The following is a 24,822-nucleotide window of genomic DNA, read 5'->3' as shown; positions in this document are numbered from 1 at the left end:
GGTCCCACATATATAATCTCTAGACAGCATCATTCCAGAATGTGACCCACAAGATATCAAGCCTATAATTCCCACAGTACAGCATGGCAAAAGGTTCAGTGTGCATTTCTGAGTACTGATTATATCTGCTGCTGCAACATGAATTTGACTTCTTAGTTCTACACAGTCATATATAGTCCTGCAAAGTAATAGTAGCTCAAAGTATGCTGCTTACTTATGCAGTACAGCTACTGTAACCAAACAAGCCGATGCTAAAGATGAGACAAAATTAATTTTTTTTTTCTAAGCTGAAGAGCATTTGGCATTCTCTGGAAAGTAGAGCCATTGCTCAGTCCACCTTAGAATTTACCTCAAATGGTGCACCCATCACACTTAGCATTCCTTTTGCTAATTTAAAAAGGCATTTCTCTACAAAATACAAATGGATACCATAGCAAAGTGTCTAAATTTCTACTGAAATGTCATCATCTCAGTCAAAAAGAATTATCTTGCTAAGGAGCACTGCAACTGCTGAAGGATTTTTCAACATACTGTGCTTTTTCGCATTACCCATACATTACCAAAAGCCTGCTTCTCAAAAAAGCAAAATTCAGGACTCTGAGTCCAAACTCATCTCGTGAACTTTGTACAGACTGAACATAGGTAGAGACTACCACAGTCAGCATCTTAGTAAAAGGAAACAAAATCCCATACACTCTTTTTTCTTGGTACTGATTCTGTCAGTTCCAATAGTGGCACCTCAACAATTCTTAGAATGTATGGGATGCAAGTAAACTCATAGCCTCTACCCACCCCTGATTTGGAAAAGGATGACAGGCTAGAGAGGGAAGAGGCCTTTTTATGGAAACTTACTCAGTAAAGGAGATACGTTGTGAAACAAGGCAGCTGGTGCAGAAGTCAACGAGGTAGGTAAGACATCACCAATACTGATCCTACAGTGAGCTAAACCTAACATCTATTTGCTCCACAATTAAGCAACAAAATCTGTTGTTTGGGGGTACTTCTATACTGAACACACAAAGCGAGCTAAGTCACCCTACCTATCCTGTTTCTGCTAAAGTATTCTCCTAGATGTTGCCAAACACCATTCTTCACCGGTACAGCACATTCATCTGTTAATCAAAGATCAACATTCTTTTTACCTGAGCCCACTTTTTGTTTCTACTTTGCATCTGAATGGCAGCAATAGACGTAAAGAATTCTTCTGAAGGTAAGTCTTCTGGTAGCTTTGTTAAAAACTGGGCTATATGAATGAAATCCATTTTGGTCAAAATATCTTCAAAAAGTTTTAATATTCCCAGGGCTGTACGAAATAAGAACTCTTCTCCATCACGGCAGAACACATCCCAGACACGACACGCCAAGTCTAGTGGCAAAGATTTACTGTACAATGTGAATATCCTGAAAAACAGAGTAACATTTTCTGAGTTATTGCACAAGAAAAACGTATGGACCCTCAGAGAAGTACACAGACTGCTCATTACTGAGGTTTCTCAAATGTGTTTATTTGAATAGCCCCTCTGTATTTCAGAAGTATTCCTATTATTTGCAGCACAGCAATATGTGAAATAATACATAATTGTGCTATGCTGGTATGATAGTTATAGCACTTTCCAGGTTCACTTTTTTTTAAATCACACCATAAGAAAAATATATATGATTTTATGATGGGCATGCCCTGGCCACAAGTATAATTAAAGAAAAATCAATCATCACATTAGGACTGAAGATTCATGCGGTTTTAGCTGTGAGGACACAAAAAGCTGAATCTTAAGACATACTAAAAAAGGGATTCTGTGATTTAGATGAAGGAGAAGATGAAGATTACTTCAGTGTCCAAGACTGGATTCACTGGCAAAGCAACAATAGAGTGAGTTTTGGAAGATCAGCTTCGTCTCTAATGAGTTGAGCAAGACAGGCAAGATTTCCAGAAAGAATGAGCAGGTAGCTGTGATAATACTCTTGAGACAGATGTGATCTCTAAAGAGCAAAGGTTACAGCAAGAATCTCCTCCTGGTGGCTAAAATAACATTTTGGTAACTGCCAAGAAAACAATTCCTCCTTCATCAAACCACTGATGCCTTTGCACCAAGGAAGGCAAAGATACTCTCTTTTCCTTCCCTGACCCTAAAAAAGACAAAGCAGTACAACATCATCATAACCTCAAAAAAGTGCCAACAGTTACATTTACTGGAATGAAGTGACAGTATGCAAGGAAAAAGAGTCACAATAATCTTTCCCTTTGAAAATTTAAAGAGAGAGTACTACTCCACAGATGCATCACATCTTCTGTCATTGTAAAATTGCAAATAATTCCTTTTCCAGCAGAGGTCAGCAAAATCTTACATGTAAATCAAACCTTCCCATATTAACATTTAAGGGTGCTGAATCTAACAGTAGCTCTCTTATGTTTAAGATTTTTCCACTCCCCACCCTCTCCAATTTTCTATTCAAGAAATTCTGGTTTTCATTAAAAAAAAAAAATGAAGCTGAATGGATATAGAGAGAGACATAAAATATGAACGAACATATTTTTCCAGTAAATTCTAACAATCAAAGGCTTTCTGAAGTATCTTTTCTACTTAAGGTTATTGGAATGATGTGCCATAATTAGCAAGCTTTTCTCAGTCAGCACACATTGGGAAAACTGGGCAATATCCCACTTTACAAGCTGCAAGATCAGATTAAGTCTCTTGCAATTCAGCTGATGATTTTTTTCTTTTTAATAAAAAGTGGGAAAATATTGAAATTCTGCTCACCAAAAAGCTAGCATATTATATAATAACGTGGTAGAGTCTGGAATGAAATATTACACAATATATTATTATATATAAAAAAATAGCAGCAACCCTTATTTGGGTTACTGACTGACGTGTTGAACTGCAGAACTTGTATATTCTTTCAACACTTTTGTACAGTCACAATGCCATGTAACAACAACTCATTACAGAATACTTACACAGCAGAATTAGGACTTGTATACACACGTACACGTGTACAGGAAACAGCAATGGGTTTTCCATTTGGAAGGAGCAGTATAATAGGAAGCAATTCAGCAGAGTGCTTTCCTGGTCACCAAGCTGCAGGCAAACTCTCAGCCAGTAATTGGCACTGGTTAAAGATAAGCAACAATGCCTAATTTTGCTCCATTTTATTCCCAGAAGCTATTCTTCTGTCATGAATCAGACCTAACCTGAATAACCCACGTGTGTAAAATCTGCAACTATGCAGAAAATTAACTGTCAGAAAAAATAGTCCCATCTATTTATTAGAACACTACTTTCTGTAGGAAAAGATTTACTTGGATAAAAAAGCTGTCACTTCCAACAAGGGATTTGACACTGATCTCTTCATAATTCACAAGGAAGTGCAATTTGCAAGAATTTCACTAGTCAATTAACTTTCATTAACACCAGCATGAAATCAAATGCATCAAGCCCTATGAAATGGAAATCGGGCCTTCCGGAATAAGCAGTGGTACAACAGGAGGAATCATTTCTAAGAACTGATACAGTATTTGCTCTCAGAAAACATTTCCTACTGGAAGACATTTTTATTATACAGCTGAGCTACTGCTCTGAAATCCAGCAGAAATTTATGACAGCCATAAAGCAGCTGCAGCAGCTCTCAGCAACGCCAGCACACGACTTGCATGTGATCTGTTTGCACTGGAGAGCAGGATGAGTCTCTGCCTGCAGCTCTTTCAGCTCACTACGAGTCCCAGCCAGGTGCAGACAGCGGCTCACAGAGATGTTCAGTGTCAGAAAAATAGAAACAAAAGGTTTCTGGCTGCTCTCTGAAAGAAATACCAGATACACACTCCTGCTCCTTCCCACCTAGGACACACGTACTTTCAAGTAGATTCATGAAATCTTGACTGGTTTGAGACAGGAAAAGTATACAACCAGAGTCTTGCTTACCAAGAAAGCTCTGTAACCATAATTTGATTATCATGGCTCTGTTTTGTTTTCCTCCTCTTTTATTTTTATAAATTGTCTTCATTAAAATATTGTTAGCAACAGTGCTGAGGGCAGGTTTTGGATTGACAACTCCTGCACAGCAATGATGACACCACTCAGATCTTGTATATTCTTCTACCACGCGTTCTTTTGCCACATCTCTTTTACACAAGAATCTCTCTGCAATTTCTCAGTTCAGTTGTGGAAATTGCTAAATTAATTCAGCTTTTGAACTTACTCTAAGATCCTTTCACTTTATCCTGATACTCCTTTATCACTGTTACATTTTGTAACAACTCCTCTTTATCTGCTTTGAGACAAAACCTGCATCCTTCTAAGTGTCTGCTGCATTACTTCTTGCATACTCCTGCATAGTGGAATCTCTATTTTCATTGGTATCTTTAAAGTTATTGCAATAAGACTGCTGTTAACAGCTAGTTTAGTACAATTTTTTAAACATTACAGCTGAAGAAAGTAGAATCATTTATTTCATTTCTAATAAGGGGGGAAAAATACATACAATACAATGCTGATTTCAACAGAGCAACTCAGCAAAATTGACTGCATTCTAAAATGTGCTGATACAAATACTGTGGTGGCTTCTGAGCAATTTCATCAGGTCAGAAGCACCCAACAAGCCATGTTCTCTCACTCAGGAGTACTACGTGGCAATGCAGTATTTCACCTTACTCTGCAGAGACTGATTTTTTGGAGTCTGGTAACAGCTACCTCAAATTTAGGAAAAACAGAATGTCACAAGTGATCTTTGGACTGAATTACTGTCCGAGTTTCTGATCTATTTTTTCTCTGAAATGGAGGCATGCATTTAAAGCATAATAGTGAACTTCAGTTTTGAGGGGTGAGGTGTTAATGGCATGACACAGGCTGTGCTTTTCCTGATGTCACAGACAGCAAAGCCTATAAATATTTCATTGGAAGTGCCCACAACAAACATTTGCACAAACAAACTGTCCTGGCCCTTTGTCATAACAAGCAAACAGCGTCAAGAGAAAGTTAGTGCTCACATAACACAGTCAATGCAGCATTAAAGAACCACTGAGCAATCCATCAGAACAAACAAAGCCCTGGGCTGTAATTATTGCCAAAATCATTTTTCTTAGTAGGGATGAAGAGGTACTTGTACAGCAACAGCAGGCCATAAATAGACAGCGTGTGTCCTCTGTAAATCCACATTCTGCTCTGCTCAGAAGAGCCTGCAGTACAGCAGCTGACAGTGCTGAGTGACCAAAACTGGGCTACTGAGGCACACTATTTTCCCTCTGTTCCCTGTGAACCTGATTGCACACTGCTCTTTACAGCCTTTGCACACTTGATTCCCTCTGCATTCTTGAACCTGACTGTGCACTGCTCTTTACAGCCTTTGCACATTTGATTCCCTTTGCATTCTTCAAAAAACTAAAAGCCTGCCTAGCTTCTGAAATTTAGACTAAAACCTAATTTGAGCTTGAAGCTCATGTTCTTTGTAAAGAGAAGCCTTACTTGGGGCAGGTAGCTATTGCAGGTAATACTGCTGCACCTTGTAATTAAATTTTTAAGTCCTCAGTGTCTGCCTGTGACAGACAGCATGAGTTCTGCTCCTTAAATCCTCTACCAGTCCCAAGAAAACCCAAAGAATATTACACTGCTGGTCCCACCTTTATGCACAGAACTGCTTTTTCTTGGAACATATGCCCTCAATAAATGATGCAAGTCTAACAACTGTATTGCCACTTCCTGTAGCACTGGTATTACGAAGCAGCACAAAGAAGACACGTTGATTCCACTGTAATTGCAGCAGGAGAACAAAGGTTTCCCAGCAACTGGTCTGCACAGCATTGGCTACTGGAGTCCTCCCGCAGCTGGCACCGAGATTTACTGCATACATGCCTGCACAGTAACCATGCCAGCCACCAGATCAGCAGCAGGCATCCCTCTGGAGCTGAGAACAAATGTGCATTTAAATAAAAGTAATGTTGATAGGGCAAGGCTGTTTCACAGAGATTTCTACCTACAACCAAAAGGTCTGTCTACCTAGAGAATTTGCAGGGTTCAGAATTGTAAAAGCACCCCTTCACCATATTCTTCTCAGACTTGAAACATAATTGAAACCTCATCCTTGTTTTTCCAGAAATAGTTCTGTTTTTAGGTGCTACAGCAAATTCACTCTCAAACTGGCAGTCACTCGGGAGCCACAGGCAACATTCTAAACAAAATTTTCAGGAGTCCTCTCTTGCAAGAACACAGACCCACCTGATTTTCCTTCGTATCTTTTCTGTAGTACCTTCTGCCTAGTTCTCTATTAATTTCTATGGAAGGACAGCAGATACAATCTTTAAGAGAATTAAGTTTAAAGTGGACATTTAAAAAAAAACAAATCTAAATCTGCTTCCTATGGCATCAAAAGAAATATATATACACACATATATGCATAAATACATATACAAACACACATATACATATATATATAAACACATGTACACATGTATTTAAGTAATTGTCATGGTTTTTCATGGTATTCCACATCATGACATCATGCAAGTGATCTGTCAAAGCTGGGGACGGGGGAGCACTTCACTTCTTGGTTCCCAGAGTGTTTTAGTACTTTCCCACATGGTTACCACCTCTGGGAGGACAATATTATACCAAAATCCCACACAGCTGAATACCAACCCTACTGTCTAACTAAACTAACGCTGTAGTGGGACGAGCTGTCTAGCTGAAGACAAATGTGAGGAAATTTAATATAGGATTTCTCAGGACTACGCAAGTAGTCCCCATTCCTGAGGCTTAATATAATTTCAACATCTTTCCTCTTGTCACTGGATGTGCCAGCCCTTGCCCTCTTCCTTTTCTTCTATCCTATTCCAGTGTTATTCTGGCATTTTCTTGCTGTGCATTTAAAGAGATCCAACATTCAGTCATAAAGAATTAACATCTACAAATGTTGGGAGAAATGAGCCAACCACCACACTTCTCATTTCTCTACTCAACTTGCATTAAAATTTAATGCCAGTGTAACTGCAAAATCAAACAAAACCCACGTAACAGTACTCTCTGTGCAAAAGGCACATGCAAATGCAAATCAAGGAACCCGTGAGTGCTGATGAAACTGCCCGGTATCACTGCGAGGCCACTCACAATCACCTCCCAAAGTGATCAGAAGTCAGAAAGAATCTCTGAAGGCAAAGTAATGTCTGAACAACCTGACAGCCTCTTATGATGACATGATTGACTTGGTGGATGAGTGAAAAGCAGTGGATATGGTTTACAATGATTTTAGCAAGGTTATCACCACTGTCTCTCATAAAATCCTCAGCAATCCTATGATCCAGTAAGAAAGTTCACCTATTGAAACTTCTAGCTGTTAGACTGGACAGAACAACTTGAAATGGATTTCTGGTCCAACAATCAGCCACATGCTCAGCAGTAACAGTAAGTTTCAAAAGATCATCAGGGTACTGAGAGCTTGGTTCAGACAGAACTGGATTAAGATACAGACTGTTTTCTGAAATAACAGCTTATGAATCTTGGAAAAAAAAAAATAGAACCCACAAACTGCTGCTGGGAGTTCCATCTTTAACTAAAACTGTTCAGTCAAATACTTGAGAACAGAAGAAGATTCCAACAATTTAAAGGCAAGCCAATTTTCACGAAAAAGATTTCATCATTCCAAAATTGACAATGAAGCCTTGCTGGCTGAGGAGAGACATTTCAGCTGCCTCCAAACCAAAGCCTGATAGGCACAAATGCAAACACTCAATTTGGAATACTTCATACACTGAAATTTGACAGGACTGCAAATAAGATTCATGCCTTTATTCTCCCTCTAAGGAAAAAGGCTAAAATTAAACAGAGATAAAAAGAAAGGCAATCTTACAAAATAAAAGGATTGTAACTAACTGACTGCTAAGTGCAATACTTGGAGTAATTAGAAACACATTAAGCCTTTATGCTACTGAAGTACAGTTTTTAAACAACCTGTGCAAGGATTCTCTACATAGGATCTGAGACCACGTAACGTAGGAATAATGCACTGCTCACATCTATGTCTTTACTGCATCCTTCCTTATTTTCTCAGCATTTGGATATGTTATCCAGCTTTATGCAAAAGAAGCTTCAAATTCAAAAGACCTAGAGTAATAAAGGCTGAGCAAATATTAAGCTTACCACAGAAGTTTAAGAAATATTTGAATTGGTAAATTCAATTGCTGAACGCAAGATAAAACTTTTACCTTAAAAAAATATTAAAACTAACAGAGCTCCAGCTTACATTAGGAATATAGACGTGCAGCTATAAGCTAGTATGCAGATTAGTAATTATGCTTTCAATGTCTTACCAATCAATAAGATAGATATCTGGAGTTAAGTTATTTTTTTTGAAGTGAGCAAATAGCTTTGGCAGATTTTCTTCAAAGAATACCTCAAATGCAGCAAAATAAGTCAACATCTGGGAAAACAACAGGGAGAAAAAGCAGTTAGTTTTATTATTAATAGGCTTAAATATCCTATCTGTTGTTGGATTAACATTCTTCAAAAAAAGGATCGTATAAATTACATGGTACAATAGAGCTAATCATTCACATAATAGACAGCATCTGCAAGTTTAAGACCAGTTCTATATATTGATCTCATATTAAACAATATAATTACTGTTTTGGGTCTTGGCTAGCTTCCATTGGAAAGAAAAATATCTGCAGGAGAGAACTTATTTGCTGATTACTCAAAATAATTATGGTAATGGAATGGTGCTTTATATCTGTGGCAATAACCTATATTACACTGAGTAAAATCCAAGACCCAATGGATTAAAAAATGAATTATCAAACTAAAACAATTTAATAGTCCACGGCAAGAGTGAAGAGTTCATTTGGCTCCAATCATAAATCATATTATAATACCAAAGCTTCTACTGTGTAACGTTTTAAAACAAAAAGAGATAAGTCATTTCCATTGCAAAGAGGGAGAGAGAAAGGTCACACAGAAGAGCTGAAGATCAGGACAAAACATTTATGGTGAGAAAAACAGATTCCAACCCCCAACCGATACCTTATCCCCTTAACTGTACTGCTTTTAATGTGAAGACTTTTGTGGTATTTTAAAAATTGAATGTTTAATGCAAATTTCGTAACAGAGAGCTTGGAAAATCTTCCTATATCCAACTAAGAGTTAAAAGCCTTTTTAGCTTTTCTACCTCTTAATATTCTCTTAATATTGCAGGAAGAGAAGTTCAGCAAAGTCCTCGAATGACTCAGTATTTTTAATTCAATATCCTGATTAAAGCCATGAAGAGTAGTTATGATTTCTTTGAAGCGTGAGTCGTATCTGCACACTTCTCCCCCAGAACATCATGATAGTAAAGGAGGAGTCCTTTGTGTGAAATCCTGACCAGGATGATATGCAATTCCCCATTTTTACCACGTCCTTTAAGAATTTTTCTTCCTATTTCATCTGAATATAGTGACAGACAGACTACCCTCATCAATAGCAGCAAAGGAGAAACTGATTCAGTAAGAGTTTTAAGGCTTACAAGCCAATACGAGATGAGCATACTGAAGAAAAAACCACAAGGTTACGTAAAATCTCTGGCCTATTTGTTACTGAGAAAGAGCTTCATGATAAACATGAAGCCAAAAACCTAGAAACCCACTTTAGTGAACTGTACAACCAAAACAACTTCCCAATATGTATTTTTAAATGCACGAAAACCAAGCATCATGTGAGATCTCCAGTCATAAAGAGGAAGCAGGTAATGCAACAGACAGCCATACTTTCAAAATGACAGAATCACGGAATGTCAGGGATTGGAAGGGCTCTGTTTACATGCCTACACTGCAGTAAGAGTTCTACTCCATTTCTGAAGTACTTTATAGCAGGAATTTTACACAACTGCTATATCACATCTGCTGATGGTAATGCAGGTAGCGGTTAGAAATGCAACAGCAATCCAGGTGTTTATCTTGACAAGAAGGTAACTCAGTAATAATTAAAAAATCTAGTGTAATAAAACTGTAACCAATAAAAGAAATCAAAAGCAAGCAGGATAGATTATATTACTATAATTTCCACAAGTAACTCTTCTACTGGTTTTACTTTTTTATTAATTTTAAACAAAGTAGCATTTCATTATTGAGCTACAGAACTTAAACACAAAGTTCAGGGTAGACATCAGATCAGTATATGAACCACAAAAAACCAAAACTGTCTTACTTTGTCTCTAAACTACAAAGTTTTCTTTGTAGTGTGAATTATGGCTTTGTAATTGGACAAAACACTAATATTACTGCTAATTTTCTTTCACATAGCAGCACCTTATGGGCACTATCCAAGAGACTCCCAAGAAACATTATTTCAGCTAGTAAGTATCTAATTCCAGCAAATTTAACTCTGATACCACCTTCAGAACAACTGTATTTACATGCTGAATGTGTAAGCATGTCCTCCTTTTTCAAGTAATAGAGATGACTGATACTGCTGGTAGCAATGGTAGTGTTAGAAGAATCCCCTAAGGGCATTAACAAGTGATGAGATTCAGAAGCTTCAACAAGAAATTACGTATTGGTTTTCCAGTAGAAAATGCTGATAGGATTCCTGGTGTTCTGTTTAAGAAACACAAGTGGTCAATGTTGATGTAAGCCACTTCCATGATTTATACTCCCCATTACAAGTCTTGAGAAGCAAGATCCTATTTTTATAGTGTCAGATGGTAACTAAGTGAGAAGGAAATGCAGAATACCATTTATTTTTTGAAAACTGAATAAATTAAAAAGTATTTCAGGAAATGACTCTTATTTTGTTATGGTACACAGTAGCCCTCTGTACATACTAACAAGAAACGTCAGACAATTCAGAGATTTGGACATCCAACACGCACTGAACATTGTTAAGGGACAGACGGGGGGACTGGCTGCTCATCTGATTCCCCATTGCCATCTTTAAAGAAACTGCCAGAGAGTAAGGGATGGGAAAGTGCTTTTCCTGCAACAGACTAATTTTAGCAACATATTAGCTTGGGATAAAAAGGACCTTCAAACCACATCTAAATGCTGTTTTCATCTTTCAGCTCAAACACACTTAAAATAATATTCTCATGACTATTCCCTGAGAATCATAAGCTACTCATCAGCAGAACAACTTCATTCATATCTTCAAACCTTCCAGTTTGGTATTCAGGTTTTGTTTGCTGGTTGTTTTTTGAGGGGATGTGTACATGTGTCTGTGCTAGTTTTTGATTATTTTTAAACAAGTACGTTGCATTGAAGTTGATTCTGACATGTTTCAGGCTACTGAAGTTACGATTTTATTTTAAAACTTTACCTTCAACATGCAGACTACAGTTTTAGTGCATACTTACAAGGCCATGGTCCACACGGAAAAACGCCATTTGACAGGGCTTATTTAAAAGGTTAGAAAAAGCAATGAAGGCATCTGCAGTATCCAAGTTCAAGATTAGTACTGCTGCTATGAAAGACATGCCCTGTACCTGAAGAAAGGAGAAGTGTTACCATTCAGCAAGAATTGTATTCCTTCAAGAACACTGCCACATTTTTCCGCTCACAATCACTAGCGTTCAATGCACTCACTGCACTGTTGAATTTTGCAAAACTTTCAGAAAGGGAGGATTTTTTAAACTATGTAACCATTTGGTATTGAATGTTGAGAGCATGGAAGCTAACAATCCCCATGTTGCTTCACAGAATAAAAGAATGGCTTGGGCTGGAAGGAACCTCAAGGATCATGAATCTCCAACCCCCTGCCATAGGCAGGGACACCAACCTCCTCATTTAATGCTAGACGAGGCTGCCCAAGGCCCCATCCAATCTGGCCTTGAACACCTCCAGGGACGGGGCATCCACAACATCTCTGGGCAGCCTGTTCCAGCACCTCACCACTCTCTGTGAAGAATTTTCCCCTGACATCCAACCTAAATCTTCCCTCCTTCAACTTAAAATCATTTCTCCTTGTCCTGCCACTATCTAAGCTTTCAAAGAGTTGATTCCCCTCCTTTCAAAGACTCCAAGCACAATCCTAAGGAAGGAAAAGATGACTGCCATTTCAAACATGCAGAATAAAGGTTTTTCTCTGAAGAACAGAATGAAGATTTGTTCTCATTCCTCTTCTCCTATTGATGAGAGCAATGCATCCTGATTTGTGGAAATCCAGATTAGACTAGGACTCTATTCCTTCTTCAATCATTAGCTGGTTGGTTATGGAGAGATGCCATTACACACATTTCGTTCAGCATAAGCTCATGATACTGCTGCATTTTCCACAAAGCATATTATGGAGCTGACACTGAACCTAGCCAAAGACTGCTCACTCAAACGGTGTAGTGCTGCCATCACTGTGTCACACGGATCAAGATGTGACAATCCCTCCTGCAAACCAGAGGAACAAGCTCCCCCTCCTCACACAACAGCTTCCATGCCAAATGGAGCACACCATCTGATTCCCCTTTTTCTAGCACCCTAACAATCACGTTCAGAGGTTTTTTGCCAAGTAGCCAGTGCTGCTCAGAGAACAGGTATGGCATCTATGTACATCAGTCTTCTGTAAAACAACTGCTGTCAAATAAAGAACAATCTCCTATCTACATCTTTGCTCTGTTTTTGGTATTGGTTTTTGTTGTTCTTATGCTCTTTTTTTTCTTTCTCCAGATTCAATAAAGAATGTGGAATCTACTCTGTCCTTTCATAATCACTCCCAATACTTTTAGGGAGCTCACACTGCCTGGATTGATGTTGCTTTATAGGCTGTTACACAGCTGTTACAGACTGTAAATGGCTCACTATGCTAAGGTGCAGAAATGTATATAAAAAGGAGTAACAAAGAATACAACAGAACAGTCTCAGTAGAACTGCCATTAAGAACAGCATGTACTTCAAAGGATCCATTAACTACATCTTCTCTTTCAACTCCAATTTTCAAGTACTAAAAATATGTACTTTTGACTTTTCCAATGACTTAAACTGTTAAAAAGCTTAAATTTAGCAACAGAACAATTACATGAGACACACTTCTCAAGCGTGTGTTGGAATATAAGCATACAGAAACCCCACAATTAGTCACAAAATAACTTAATACTTGTCTATGAAGGCCTGTTAAAGAATTCTCCCTCCCCCTCACTCTCCCTCCCCATCCCAGGTGAAAAAGTTCACTTACATATCCTACGTCAGGTCTGTAACAAGTATAGGCTCCTAAAATACTGTGCAATGTGTCATGGTAAGGACCACCCTATAATTTCATAAAAGCAAAACAACATATCTAAGTACACTGCAAACACATTAAAAACTCTTCAATGCTACTGACAGTTTGTATTACTTCTGATAACTCATTGTTACTCATATTATTTTATTCACGCTCCCCAGAGCAGCTTCGAACATTCCCAAATCTTTAAAAAATATATCTTTTTACCTTAGAAGCTTGTAACAACTGCATATACCACATGTATTATAGATGCACAATTATATCAGTTATATACGAAATCTATATACAAGACAAATGTAAGCCTAAGAGACTCATTTCAGCTTAGCAGCATTTTGATAATTGTGCCAAGAAAGCAGAACACTAATGAGAACTATTTAATTGTCTATTAGACTAGAGGCAGCATGCAATCATGAAGAGAATAGTTAGAACAGCAATATGCTGTAACATGTACGCACAGCATATCAAGCATATCAATGACTCTATAGCTGAAAAGAATTTCATGCTGTTGCCTATTAACAGCTGCCATAGCTTACACCAATTATAACTGGCTGAGAATTTCTAAAGGAAGATGTTTTTTACCCAAAAATGTTGGTTCATCACAATCCAAACTTTTTTTTACAGGGACGTCAAGAATTTTTATAGAAGGACAAAATATTTGCTTAGAACAAGTCACTAAAGCATACCAAAAAGCATGTAAGTTACACTGGTCTTTTATGGAATCAAAAAAAAAAAAATTCCAATCTTTCCTGCCTGAGCTTTGCTTTCTCACTTCCCATGCATTTGCAATGCAGCTGTGCTGATTCACTGACTTGGAAACACTAACCTGTATCACTTGGACAGAAACCAGCATGAACTGGACTCTATGAACCCAAACACAATGGTTAGCTAACAGATTGCTATTTTGTCTCTCCCAAACATGCAGTATTTTATGGTTAGTCTTTTCTAAATTTCCCAAATCTGTAAGAACTTTTTCTCTCAAGATGTCTACTCCTTTTTTTGTAGCAGACTGTTTCAACCAGGGGACAGACAAGATCACATAAACTTATTTTCTCAAGAGAAGACAAGCTGAATGTTAACACTGCTTACCTGTTGGAATATACAGAGATTAGGAAACGTTCTTGAGATATCCAGTTTTATTAACTCCAAACTTGCTTCTCTGTCAGCTGTAGAAAATCCAGCATCTACAAAAGCCAAAGTTACTGCTCTCATTACACGCATCACTGTACACCTTTTCCCCCCTACAATTGTTATGAAGTCAATAGTGTAGAAAGAAAGAGAGGGAGGCAAGGCAAAACATGCCAGAAATTTCATTGGCATTCTTTGACAAACCAACAGACACACAAGCCTGATGGCTTTCAAACAAGGCTTCCTATAGTTCTTTACATAGTCACCTCTGTGCAGAGCTTCTGGTGAGAGAAGATCTAAAGAACTATAGAACGGATGTCACCTCTCTCTTCTACTGTTGGCTCACATCCCAAAATCATATTTACTCTCTGTCTTGTTACAGATCATGGTCCAAAACTCGAAGAGACCTCACCGAGAGTAAATTTCTAAAGCATCTGAGACCCAAAAAATTCAGTTCTATTTCATTCGTCCTGGTTAAATATAGTTGGGAAAACTACCTATTGCCACTTCTGGAGTAGTGAAAAAATAAGACTTGTCACTAGCAAATAGCAGTAATACAGTTATAACAACCGTATGAAGATACACAGTCCAGAAAATAAAATGCAAGAGAAAGCTGGAAATGTACCTAATGTCATCATAATTAAGATGCAGGAAATTGCATCTTAAGAAAACAAAGTTGGGGATTTCCAACTAACCATGCTTTTCTGTGGATAAACACCAGCAGTATGTATGTTCTCCTTTTTCTACTCAGTGTAATTATTTACCAAAGACAAATTTCAAGCAGCAGCGTAATACTTTCAAAAATACAACTCCTCTCATCAATTAGTAAATCTCAAACCACTTCATATGCAAAAATAAATTGCTTCTCTCTGAAACATGCCCAGGAGATGGACCCAAAGCCGCACTAAGGAACTAAAATTTAACTTTCTGCTGTGATTTGAGTTCCAATTACAAAACTGTAGATGCAGCAAAATATTTGTGTTTCAGTTCAAATTAGAACCTCCTAAATGTTCCTAGTTTTCCTACAAATTAGGTATCAATTCATAACTGTACCTAGAGGAAGATTTCAAAGAAAAACTGAACAATCATGGCATATAAGGGACAAAAGATTCATTAAAAGAAAGAATGCAGCTATTTTTTTTGTGGAAGAAGTTTTTTTTTTTTTAAATCAAATTCATCTTTATAGCTTTTTTTTTTCTTTTCTTTTTTTTTAATCTTAGGGAACAATTTAACCAAATCTTTCATTTTATATCATAGCATTAGTTATTCACCAAAAGAAAACATACCTTCACATTCTACCTCAGCCCCTACCGTGCTACGTGATCGCCATTTCTCTTTGGCTCGAGCCAGACAAATATCGTACAGTTCTGGAAAAAGAAGAGTAGAGAAAATCAAAGCTGTTATTTGAATACACGAGCTTACTGTCAAGTACCAGCCATGTACCATATGAGCAATGCTGCTCCAAGCATACAAACAGCAGTACATGCAACATACTAATTGAATTTTTGATTATGGTTCTGAAAGACCTGTTCCACTGACCTATAATTTAAGATCGAGAAAGAGGGAAAGGCAATCAAGGCAGAAATTGCATTCTATGTTGAAGCAATTATTTTTCCCTTACAGAGCACTGACATTCAAAGTCACAGTCTGAACAGATGGCTAGGATAAGACTACCAAATTCAAGGCAGGAACTAAACCGGAGGTAACTGAACCAAACACAGAAAAGCAGCACAATACTAGCAAGAGTACAGGCAGTCTACTGTCTTTCCATACTGGAAATAATTGCTCTTTCAAAACTGTTCTGCTGTTGTGTGAAGTAGCACACTACTTCTGTTTTCATTAACACACATATAAGCAGATGGACTAATTTTCCTGGAAGTCTTTCAATCTCATAAGCCCTAACTTCTTGCTCTAAATCGGCAGACTGCGTACTCACAGGCATTACAACATGAATAGCAATTCTAATATGAGAAAAAGTACAAAATCTTACATCGTTCTGACCATTTCTGTGTAACATTAAAGCAAGACACGATGATGGCAATAATCAAACAATTCATGGCAGCAATCCTAGAACAGCTACAAGATTAAAAGATACAGCATTTTTGAACAAAGCACGTAAAAGCACCAGAAATAAAACCTAAGCAGATAATACTTCATGCCCACAAATCAGATTCTGATGCAACTCAGTAAATACAAGACTCATTTCTCTTCATTTCACAACGCAGACAAGACAACAGTCTCACCATGGGTGATGTTTAACTCGTTGCCAATTGCCAAGCTCCAGACTTTGCCTCTCACGCTCGGAGGAATGCCCTGCCACCACAACTCTCGAACTTTACGGGAACAACACCTGTTCAAAACAAAATGCATTCTAAGAAAGATTTCATTGACAGCTGAACTGTAAATGTGTCTTCTTACCATAGCAAAAGGGATACAGACCAGAATGAACATCAGTGAGCCAAGAAGTCAAACCAGATTGGCACATATCAATTATTTAGTACTACTTTGTCTTGAAATACAAAAGGAAAGCTTCCTTCCTTCTGAAGTTAATGGTTTATTTGACAGAAGCAGTGCAGTCACAGTAACTGTAACATTCCATCATAGATGACCAGCAAGAGTTGTAAGGAACAGTAATAAAGAAGTGAAAAATAGATCCTTGCATATTGCATATGCTAAAGTCTGGACAGACTTAAAATTCTATGTAAAATTAATTACATAAACAAGTTACAAATCTACTCTCTCAGTCATTGCTTCCTTGTGCAAATGGGACATGCAGTTACCCACTCAGCTTTGCCTCTCCAGCATGAATTAGAAATTTTTAGGTAGAAGCACAAAAGACATTTTAACAGAACACAGACACAGAAATTGCTACAGCTTTCAGGAAAGACAAAGAACCCAGCAATGCAATGACCTACAAGCAGATCCTCAATTAAATGTAAAATATGGAACACACTGAGGAACTTCTGGCTTTGTAAGCCAGAACAGTAAAATGCATACTTAGATTTACAGCAGACATGACATGCATCTTCAACTACTAAAGACAGACATTTAATCTACAGTTTATTTATGCTTTATTTTACATTTGGTTCTCTAATTCAGTTGCATTTTCCAGCACATCGCGTCAATATTTCTAACGGAGCAACTGCACATCATTAAGCAAGCTGCATTTATAAAAGCTGTGGTGGCTTTTGTTATAGTTGTATTGCTTTTATGCTCTCCAGATTGGAAGGGGCTGGTTTTTTTGTCATTGTAAAGTCCATGAAAAACTGGAGAGTGAAGGTAGCTTACCAACCGTATGTGCTGTATCTTTGTAGAAAATCTTGTAGTATTTCAGCTTTTTTAAAACAACTTTTTCCCTACTTTTCTTTTCCATCACCTGATTATCTCAGTAGATCTACCACTAATTAAAGAGGCTTAATAGTGCCATGCACGTACTTCACTCCATGTTTGATACTGAAACACCAAGCTCAAGACGTAGGCAAGAAAAAAAACCCTCATTTTTGATAAATGCAGTTAAGCATTATGCTTTCTGCTTTTATACTTGCTTTCATGGATCACTTCTCACTCTTTTACAGTTTCCAAGTATCTCCAATCCCCACTGAAGACCAAGCAATGAGAATTAGAACTGCATTACTTTTTATCACCTTATCAAACTAATGAAGCCTACGTTACTCATTATCTTTGTCACTGTGTGAAGATGACTTCCAAACAAAAGTTACCAACACCATTTAAAATTACACTTGCTAAATCTGTAACTTCTCTTCAGGATACAGAAGAGTTTTAATTAAAACTCAATGTAACATACTGTCTTACATGGTTTCCCAGTTGGGCAAGATTTCGTTGTTCCAAGTTAAAACAGCATTGCCAATGCTATCTTCCAGCTTACAGCGTTCCTCCAGTTGCTTCTTTCTCTTCTGGGCTTCTTTAAGCTCTGCAGGAAAGCAATTTTTTTTTTTTTTTTTTAGTTTAAAACCAGGGAAAAAAAAAAAGAAAGCTAGCTATACAGGACTATGTAGCCATGTAAAATCACCTTACATACATCTATGTTTCCAGCAGACTATTCCAATTCTAAAATTTTAATGTATTGTTATTCTAAATGTTCTACATCGCAAATCTACAAACTGGAAACTCCCAGAACAAAATCCTACGTTTTTCACGTTCAGTTTAAATGTATTTTACATCTTTGCATTACCATGCAGTGCTTCTTTTATTACATTGCCAACTACTGTTTGCTCCACAGATAAATTTGTTAGATGTGATTTAACAAACATCAGCAGACATGCCTTATAGATTCACAGTGGAAATACAGAACCTGTGTGTGTACACACAATCTGCAATATGGGCAAGTACTGATTGGAAAGGAAAACTAATTGTAGGATGCCACGTACCACACTCTTTGGAATGAACACACACCACTTGTTGGGTTCACTTTAAAGCACAACAGAAGCTAGGGCTGAACCACACCAACTGCCTCCACGTACCTCTGGCTTTGATATAACTTCTCTGTAAGTCTGTCTTAAACAGACACATTTTTCTCTAAACAAAAACAGTGCTTACACACTTTGATTTCCTGAACTCTGTACAACACATTACTCTGCCAAGTCATTCACCTGCAGAGGTTGTAGGCAAAATGTTTTTTGTTTTACTGGAGGTACTTATCTGATAGAATGACATACTCTCATCTAGTGAACACAGCACAAAGGCTTGGCCCACTGCCTAACCTGAGCATCACTCCATTTCTCCCAAACCACCTACTGTATGCACATAGAAGGAAAGGAGAATCTCCTCTGGACCAGTACCTGCTACATGAACATAGTGACATGGAGGTCACAAAAAAGGGTAGGATGAACTTTCCCACCAAAACCACAATGGAATATTTTAATTAAAACGTCAGCTGTAGAAAGTGAGCGACTTCGTGCCACTTCCCCGCTGCTTCATATAGCTCACATTTGTTTCTGGAAAAACAATATTTCCAGAAGCTCTCCTTGTAGACACAACTTCCACGTGTCCAGATTTCCTATTGATGCAATGATTGTTTTTATTAGAAGGCTGAGATAGTACAAAATAATCTGCAAGAAACCACTGCTATCAGCTCCACCTGATGTGCACAGTATAGTGCTACTGAGACACTGCTGTGAAGCCAGACAAGAAATGAGAAGCAAAACCTGAGGAAAGATGTAAATTTTAAGTGGGAGACTGATCATCAAACAAACTTCCTGCACGGAAACTACACGTACTTATGTATGACAGCCTCCTGGAATAAAACTCTAACATATTTTTAGTTATTTAAAACTAAACTTTGGGGGCTTTTTAATGAAACTACTTTTGTCTCTCTCCTTTCAGGATTGATTCTTCTTAAAAGGGAAGTACAAATCCCTCACGACACAGAAAAACCGAATGACATAAGTATATTTCAAGTTTTGAAATAGCCATTAACTTTACTGCATTCTTCTGAAGAAAAGAAACTCCATCACCTCTTTTTTTTGCTTGAACCACCATTTCTTCGTACTGCTGCCTGTGTTTCTGAGCTTCTTCTGCTGGTTTTGCTGGGAGGTTCCTTAAATTAAAAAAAGCAGTATTTCAAGTTGCCATGTCCATCCAACGACAATTCTAGGCACTTTTAAAAGAAAAGCATAATGCTGCCCGACATCAAAATATTTGATTAAGGAGTAGTCCAACAGATTCTTGGAAAGATTTTTTTTGCTGGAGTCAGCGGAAGAGAAGGAAAGAACACTTGAACAGCTATGAGTACTTTTATACACAAAATATGCTGAGCAATTTCCTTTTGTTTGGCAATTTCAGCATTTTTATTATTAAACCAACTGAACCCACAGACTAATCTTCATAAATAAAGGGAATATAGTGGTACATAACTAGCTGGTAGCTTTACTTTAAACTGAGCACTTACAGATAAAGACCTTATTCACTCACTGTGTACTTCACTAAGGACTACATCCATAGCTTTCTTCACTCATGCAGTAATGGCTCGCTGCACCAGCTTCCTCCTCCTGTTCTCAGAGACCCCATTTCTCTTTTAGAATGCTTAACTCCCTCCCCTCACTTCTACAGCAACAAGCAGTAGCCATTCTGTGCATTTTGCACTCGCTGAGATCAACGCAGCCATTTTCTATTTGTGATTCAAGTAAAATCTCTACCATACAATACACATGCTCCTGTATCAGATCACATTAACTTTAAGCTAATTATATTAATAATTAACATAATCACCATGTATCTCACGCAATGATAGGATCACCAAAACATGAGAACAGGAACTAAGTATTTTGTTCATCATTGTATCATATTTCTAGTCAGTTAATATCTTTAGTTAATAAAAAAAGAAACACAAAAATTAATGTGTGTTCTCCTGTAAAGTCTCAGACAGAAGGCAGCTTCTAGCTGTCAATGCAGACATCATCAATAGCAGCATGCTTTACTATTTACATAATCACATTACCTGTAAAGCATGCATAGCCATATGCTACACACCCACAAATATTTTTAAGAATCAAGACTGTAATAAGAATACAAGAAACTGATTTGCACATTAATGTAATTGTTACCCGTGAAGAATGATTTTTTCCAGTTTCACTTATGTAAGTTGACTGGCTCTTTTTCATAAATCCAAAGTCTTTATAAATGGAGTTAAGGGAATTTTGGAACAGAAAACCGTAAGAAATGATTCAAATTCTACCAACTTGAACCTCACAACTTAAATTATTTGTTCCCTCTCTTAATGACATCATCATATGAGTGAGATGATGTATCTATTAAGATTCAACACTGTCCAGTTAAAGCTACAGAAGCTACAAAATATTAATTGATTTTTTCCTTAGACTTTTACCTAAACCCTTCAAGAGACCAAAACCCAGTGTAGCTCTTTTGGAAATAACATCTCACTGCATTTCTTGGAAGTCTGAATTTATTTATGTATTTATTTTTGCAGACTATCAACAAGAAATTACTTAAAGCCTAATAGGTAGGGAAAAAAAAGCCAACTAAAAAAAAAAAAAAAAAAAAGATTCTTTACAGAGATTCATTAGAGGTTGGCACTGTTGCTCAGTTTCCTCTATTAGAGGGAAGAAATCATGATTCAACTGTCCAAAATTAAAAAAACAACTTTTTTTGCTAGAAGTTCCTCAGTTTATCAACATGAGGAAAAGAGTAAAATCTGAATGTTATCCTGTAATGTACCATAATTGAATCTAGCTGAGTACTGCGTGTCTCAGAGTATGTCACATAAAGAATGATTTTAAGAGACAAGTTTTATTTAAAACAAGCCAGTATGCATTATTTCCAGCTATACACAAGAAAACTTACTATTACAAATAATCCCTCACTGGTTGTTTTGGGGTACTGAGAAACCAGCCAACCAAAAAGTGTCTTAAATGACCTTACAACTAAACTCGTTTGATAGGAGGATTTTTGGTGTAAATTTATTCATGAAAACATATACCATGTTATGCCAGCTCTTTGTATCAATGCACCACTCTATTAAAAACACAGACATCATGTCTGCAAGACTGGATACTGTCCATAAATTGACTAAATGCAACTTAATTTGTGAAATTCAGGGGTAAAAAACTATGAGAGCAGTTACAAATAAATCTTTCTAGAGTTAGTCTGCATATGCAATAATCTTATTACTGAAACAGAAGCATCAAAGAACTTGAGTTCCTGACAACCTTTATCACATGATGCTGATTCCACTGCAGAACAATCATTATATCATTCCATTATTTATATGGGTTTGGTCTTTCTCCACGCAAACAAAGACACTTTATCCTTGCTTCTCAATTTCCCTAGCTTTTACCAGCTTCATTCTTATCTTTATGCTCTCAATGGGAAAATAAAAATTCCTTGTGTTTAGAATTATTCAAAACTAAAGCTCAAAAAATGTTTTTACTATAAAATTACTTCTTTGAAGTAAGTTTGAATAATTTTTCTCATAACCATCACACTTGCATATTCATTAGCCCAGAACAAAAGTATTTAGATTTAAAATCATCTGTCTGAATTGGAGCAATCAAATACATGCAGAAAGAGAAGGTCTGCTAGCCCCATTTTGAAGGAGCTGTGATGCTTCCCAAAACTTACGCTGGTCTGTCTTCTAAAATAAGTGCAGTAGTGGAGAGTGGCTCAAAATCAAGATTCTTCCTCACATTCTGCTTAGGAGAGAGAGGTCTGTGAGCTCGTCCAGTTTTTTCTTCATATTCCTAGAGAAGATAAAGGACAAGTTACAAAAGTGGAGAACACCAAAATGATGCTTGGGAGAATTAAACAGGGTCAATAAAAGACACCAAGACAACGCTCTTGAATCTCTGCCCAACTGCAATCTCTTTTAAGCTTTTCAGCTTGAGTCAACTCAGAACTGAAAACAATGTTAAAATTTAAGTTCAGAAGTGAGTTCCCATGTCTTCTTTCATTACTTCTAATTTTAAGTTCCTCTGGCTGGAAGCCTGCTCTTACAAAATACTGCTAAGAACAAGCTTACCTGAGGTGTAAGAAAGATCTATTAGAATATTTTTATCTACACCGTTTTGAAATCAAAGCCAAAAGCTACCATAGGCTTCTTGTCTTAAAATCTCATTGTGAGATTTCTCCTTCTCACCTTATTTTCAGTGGCTCCCCGGAGGCTGGGGAGGAGTGTTTTGGGAGTTAAAATCACAGTTCTTATAATGCCTTGAAGTACAACAATCCTAAATCATAACAAAGCGTAACGTTACCTTGTGTTTGGGATATCACTGACATTTTAAATAAAACTTCACCAATTTTGCCATTTCCAAAAGACACTTCTTTCTAGTATAGCTTATTTATACCATTTCTATTTAAAAAAATAAAAACTGCACATAGTACTCTAAAAATGAAGCATTATAACTGAGCACTGTGAAAGTTGTTCCAACCAGTCTTTCTCTCCCCCTTTTTCCTGCCAGCACAAACAGCTCCTTCAAATGGTACTGATTTCCGTCAACCTGCCAGTTATGTAAAAAAAGTTCCTTGGGCAAAAGATCCAACCCCTCAAAAACAACCAAACTGTCTGGCTCATTCAGAAACCAGAATGGAGTGTCAACTACTAACAGAAAGCCTTCTCTTCCTCCTTAAATATAGAAACACACAGTTGAAAGCAGAACCATATTAACTCTTCTATTTTACACTGTCCAACTCAATTCTAATTCAATTTAGTTCTGTGGGACTCACAGACCAAGTTCTGTGAAGCTCCTGGGATGCAGAAGAACTCCCTCCTTGTTTATGAACAGGGCAGTGTCTCAGTGTTCAATCCTGTGATGCCTGCATTGCTGTGACAGGAAATACTGTCATGAATTTGGAATGTCTGCCTCATTAATACCAGTTAATGCTGCCATACACGGCAGCAATTTGAAAACAAGAACAACAAAACAGAAGTATTTAAACTACTGAATAGTACATAGCTTTGACTATTAGAGGGAGCAGTCATACTGACAAAGCTCTTGGTTAAAAAAAAGTCTATTGAGAAAATAAGCAAACAAATGTAGTTGAAAAGGTACTGAGACAGACACTTACTCAGAATGCTAAGAAACTGCTCTTACATGAATAACTCCTTGCAGGCAGCTGATAGTGACCAGTGCATCAGCATACCTTAGTGCCCATCAGTGGGGGCTCTGGCTGCCCCACTGACAGAGGAGCAGATCCACTGCACTTAGAGGATGAAAGAGAGGCTTATTCTTTGGGGTTTTTTTTTTTGGATTCTATTAGGAGATGGACCTAGCTATTTTCCACAAATTAACATGGCCAAATACTAACCTACATTACTGCTCCCCCAGACAACGTAAACCTTGTCCCTAAATCTGATGTTTTTACTGCTTTGCTACTAGTGAAACCAGCTGACATCCGCAAGAGCCTGCAACAAGGCAGAAATCATCACATATCAATCTCCCACATCACACATCACACAACTTGACACGAAAACACAGGCACTCAGTGCTTATTATGTGAGAAGTTCCAAAAAAGCTGTCTGATTTTTGCATAAGAAAATTATTTTCAAGGTCTCCTTTCATTGAAAGACAATTAAAGAGTAAAACTGCTTTAAGAAGGTACAAGAAACTGTACAGACTGGTCACTATGGGGATTTTATTCCCATTATTTGGAAATCAAAATCACCTAAGCACAAACTTCTCCAGACCAGTGCTCTGCACAGCATCTTTCAGAAATTTCTTGATTAACGATGCTTTGTTTTAGAATATTTTGGAGTTCGGGTAGCTAGTTACAGCACTGGCATGTTAGCATAGTTATTCACAGCTCTGAAAGGATAAAGCAAAAGCTAATCCCACATTTCAGCCAGCATTCACCCATGTGTTTTACTCAGCAAGACTACAGCAAAGAAGCCCGAGCAGCGCACCGAATGGGAGTGGCTCATTTCATCAGATTAGCAGTGTAAATCCTTTGTAGTATTTCCAGTATCAGCCAAAAATAACAAAAATGTCCACTGCATACAAATGATAAGACTGCACAGGAGTTAGGCAAGGTTAAACAAGACTCACAAGCGCTCTTTACAACG

General features: G+C 37.5%; 1 protein-coding gene across 6 annotated transcripts in view; it reads right to left on the bottom strand.

The window, feature by feature from the left end:
- TBC1D14 (TBC1 domain family member 14) overlaps positions 1 to 24,822 on the bottom strand; it is a 63,811-nt gene that overhangs the window by 2,444 nt on the left and 36,545 nt on the right. For 5 of the 6 annotated variants that reach the window (XM_090139702.1, XM_031588343.2, XM_031588344.2 and 2 more), the window contains 10 exons: positions 22,386 to 22,504; positions 19,763 to 19,845; positions 18,102 to 18,219; positions 16,532 to 16,638; positions 15,575 to 15,655; positions 14,250 to 14,344; positions 13,119 to 13,190; positions 11,311 to 11,439; positions 8,297 to 8,406; positions 1,143 to 1,401 (listed from right to left, as the gene is read on the bottom strand). In XM_090139702.1, the coding sequence (XP_089995828.1) occupies positions 1,143 to 1,401; positions 8,297 to 8,406; positions 11,311 to 11,439; positions 13,119 to 13,190; positions 14,250 to 14,344; positions 15,575 to 15,655; positions 16,532 to 16,638; positions 18,102 to 18,219; positions 19,763 to 19,845; positions 22,386 to 22,504 (1,173 nt within the window). Of the gene's footprint in view, positions 1 to 1,142; positions 1,402 to 8,296; positions 8,407 to 11,310; positions 11,440 to 13,118; positions 13,191 to 14,249; positions 14,345 to 15,574; positions 15,656 to 16,531; positions 16,639 to 18,101; positions 18,220 to 19,762; positions 19,846 to 22,385; positions 22,505 to 22,899; positions 22,955 to 24,822 lie in introns of those variants that run through there. The other variant, XM_090139703.1, reaches the window with a different exon arrangement.

The sequence above is a fragment of the Phasianus colchicus genome, chromosome 4, assembly GCF_987193195.1.
Source record: "Phasianus colchicus chromosome 4, bPhaCol1.hap1.1, whole genome shotgun sequence".
Classification (NCBI taxonomy): domain Eukaryota; kingdom Metazoa; phylum Chordata; class Aves; order Galliformes; family Phasianidae; genus Phasianus; species Phasianus colchicus.
This window is presented reverse-complemented; position numbering and strand designations above follow the sequence as displayed.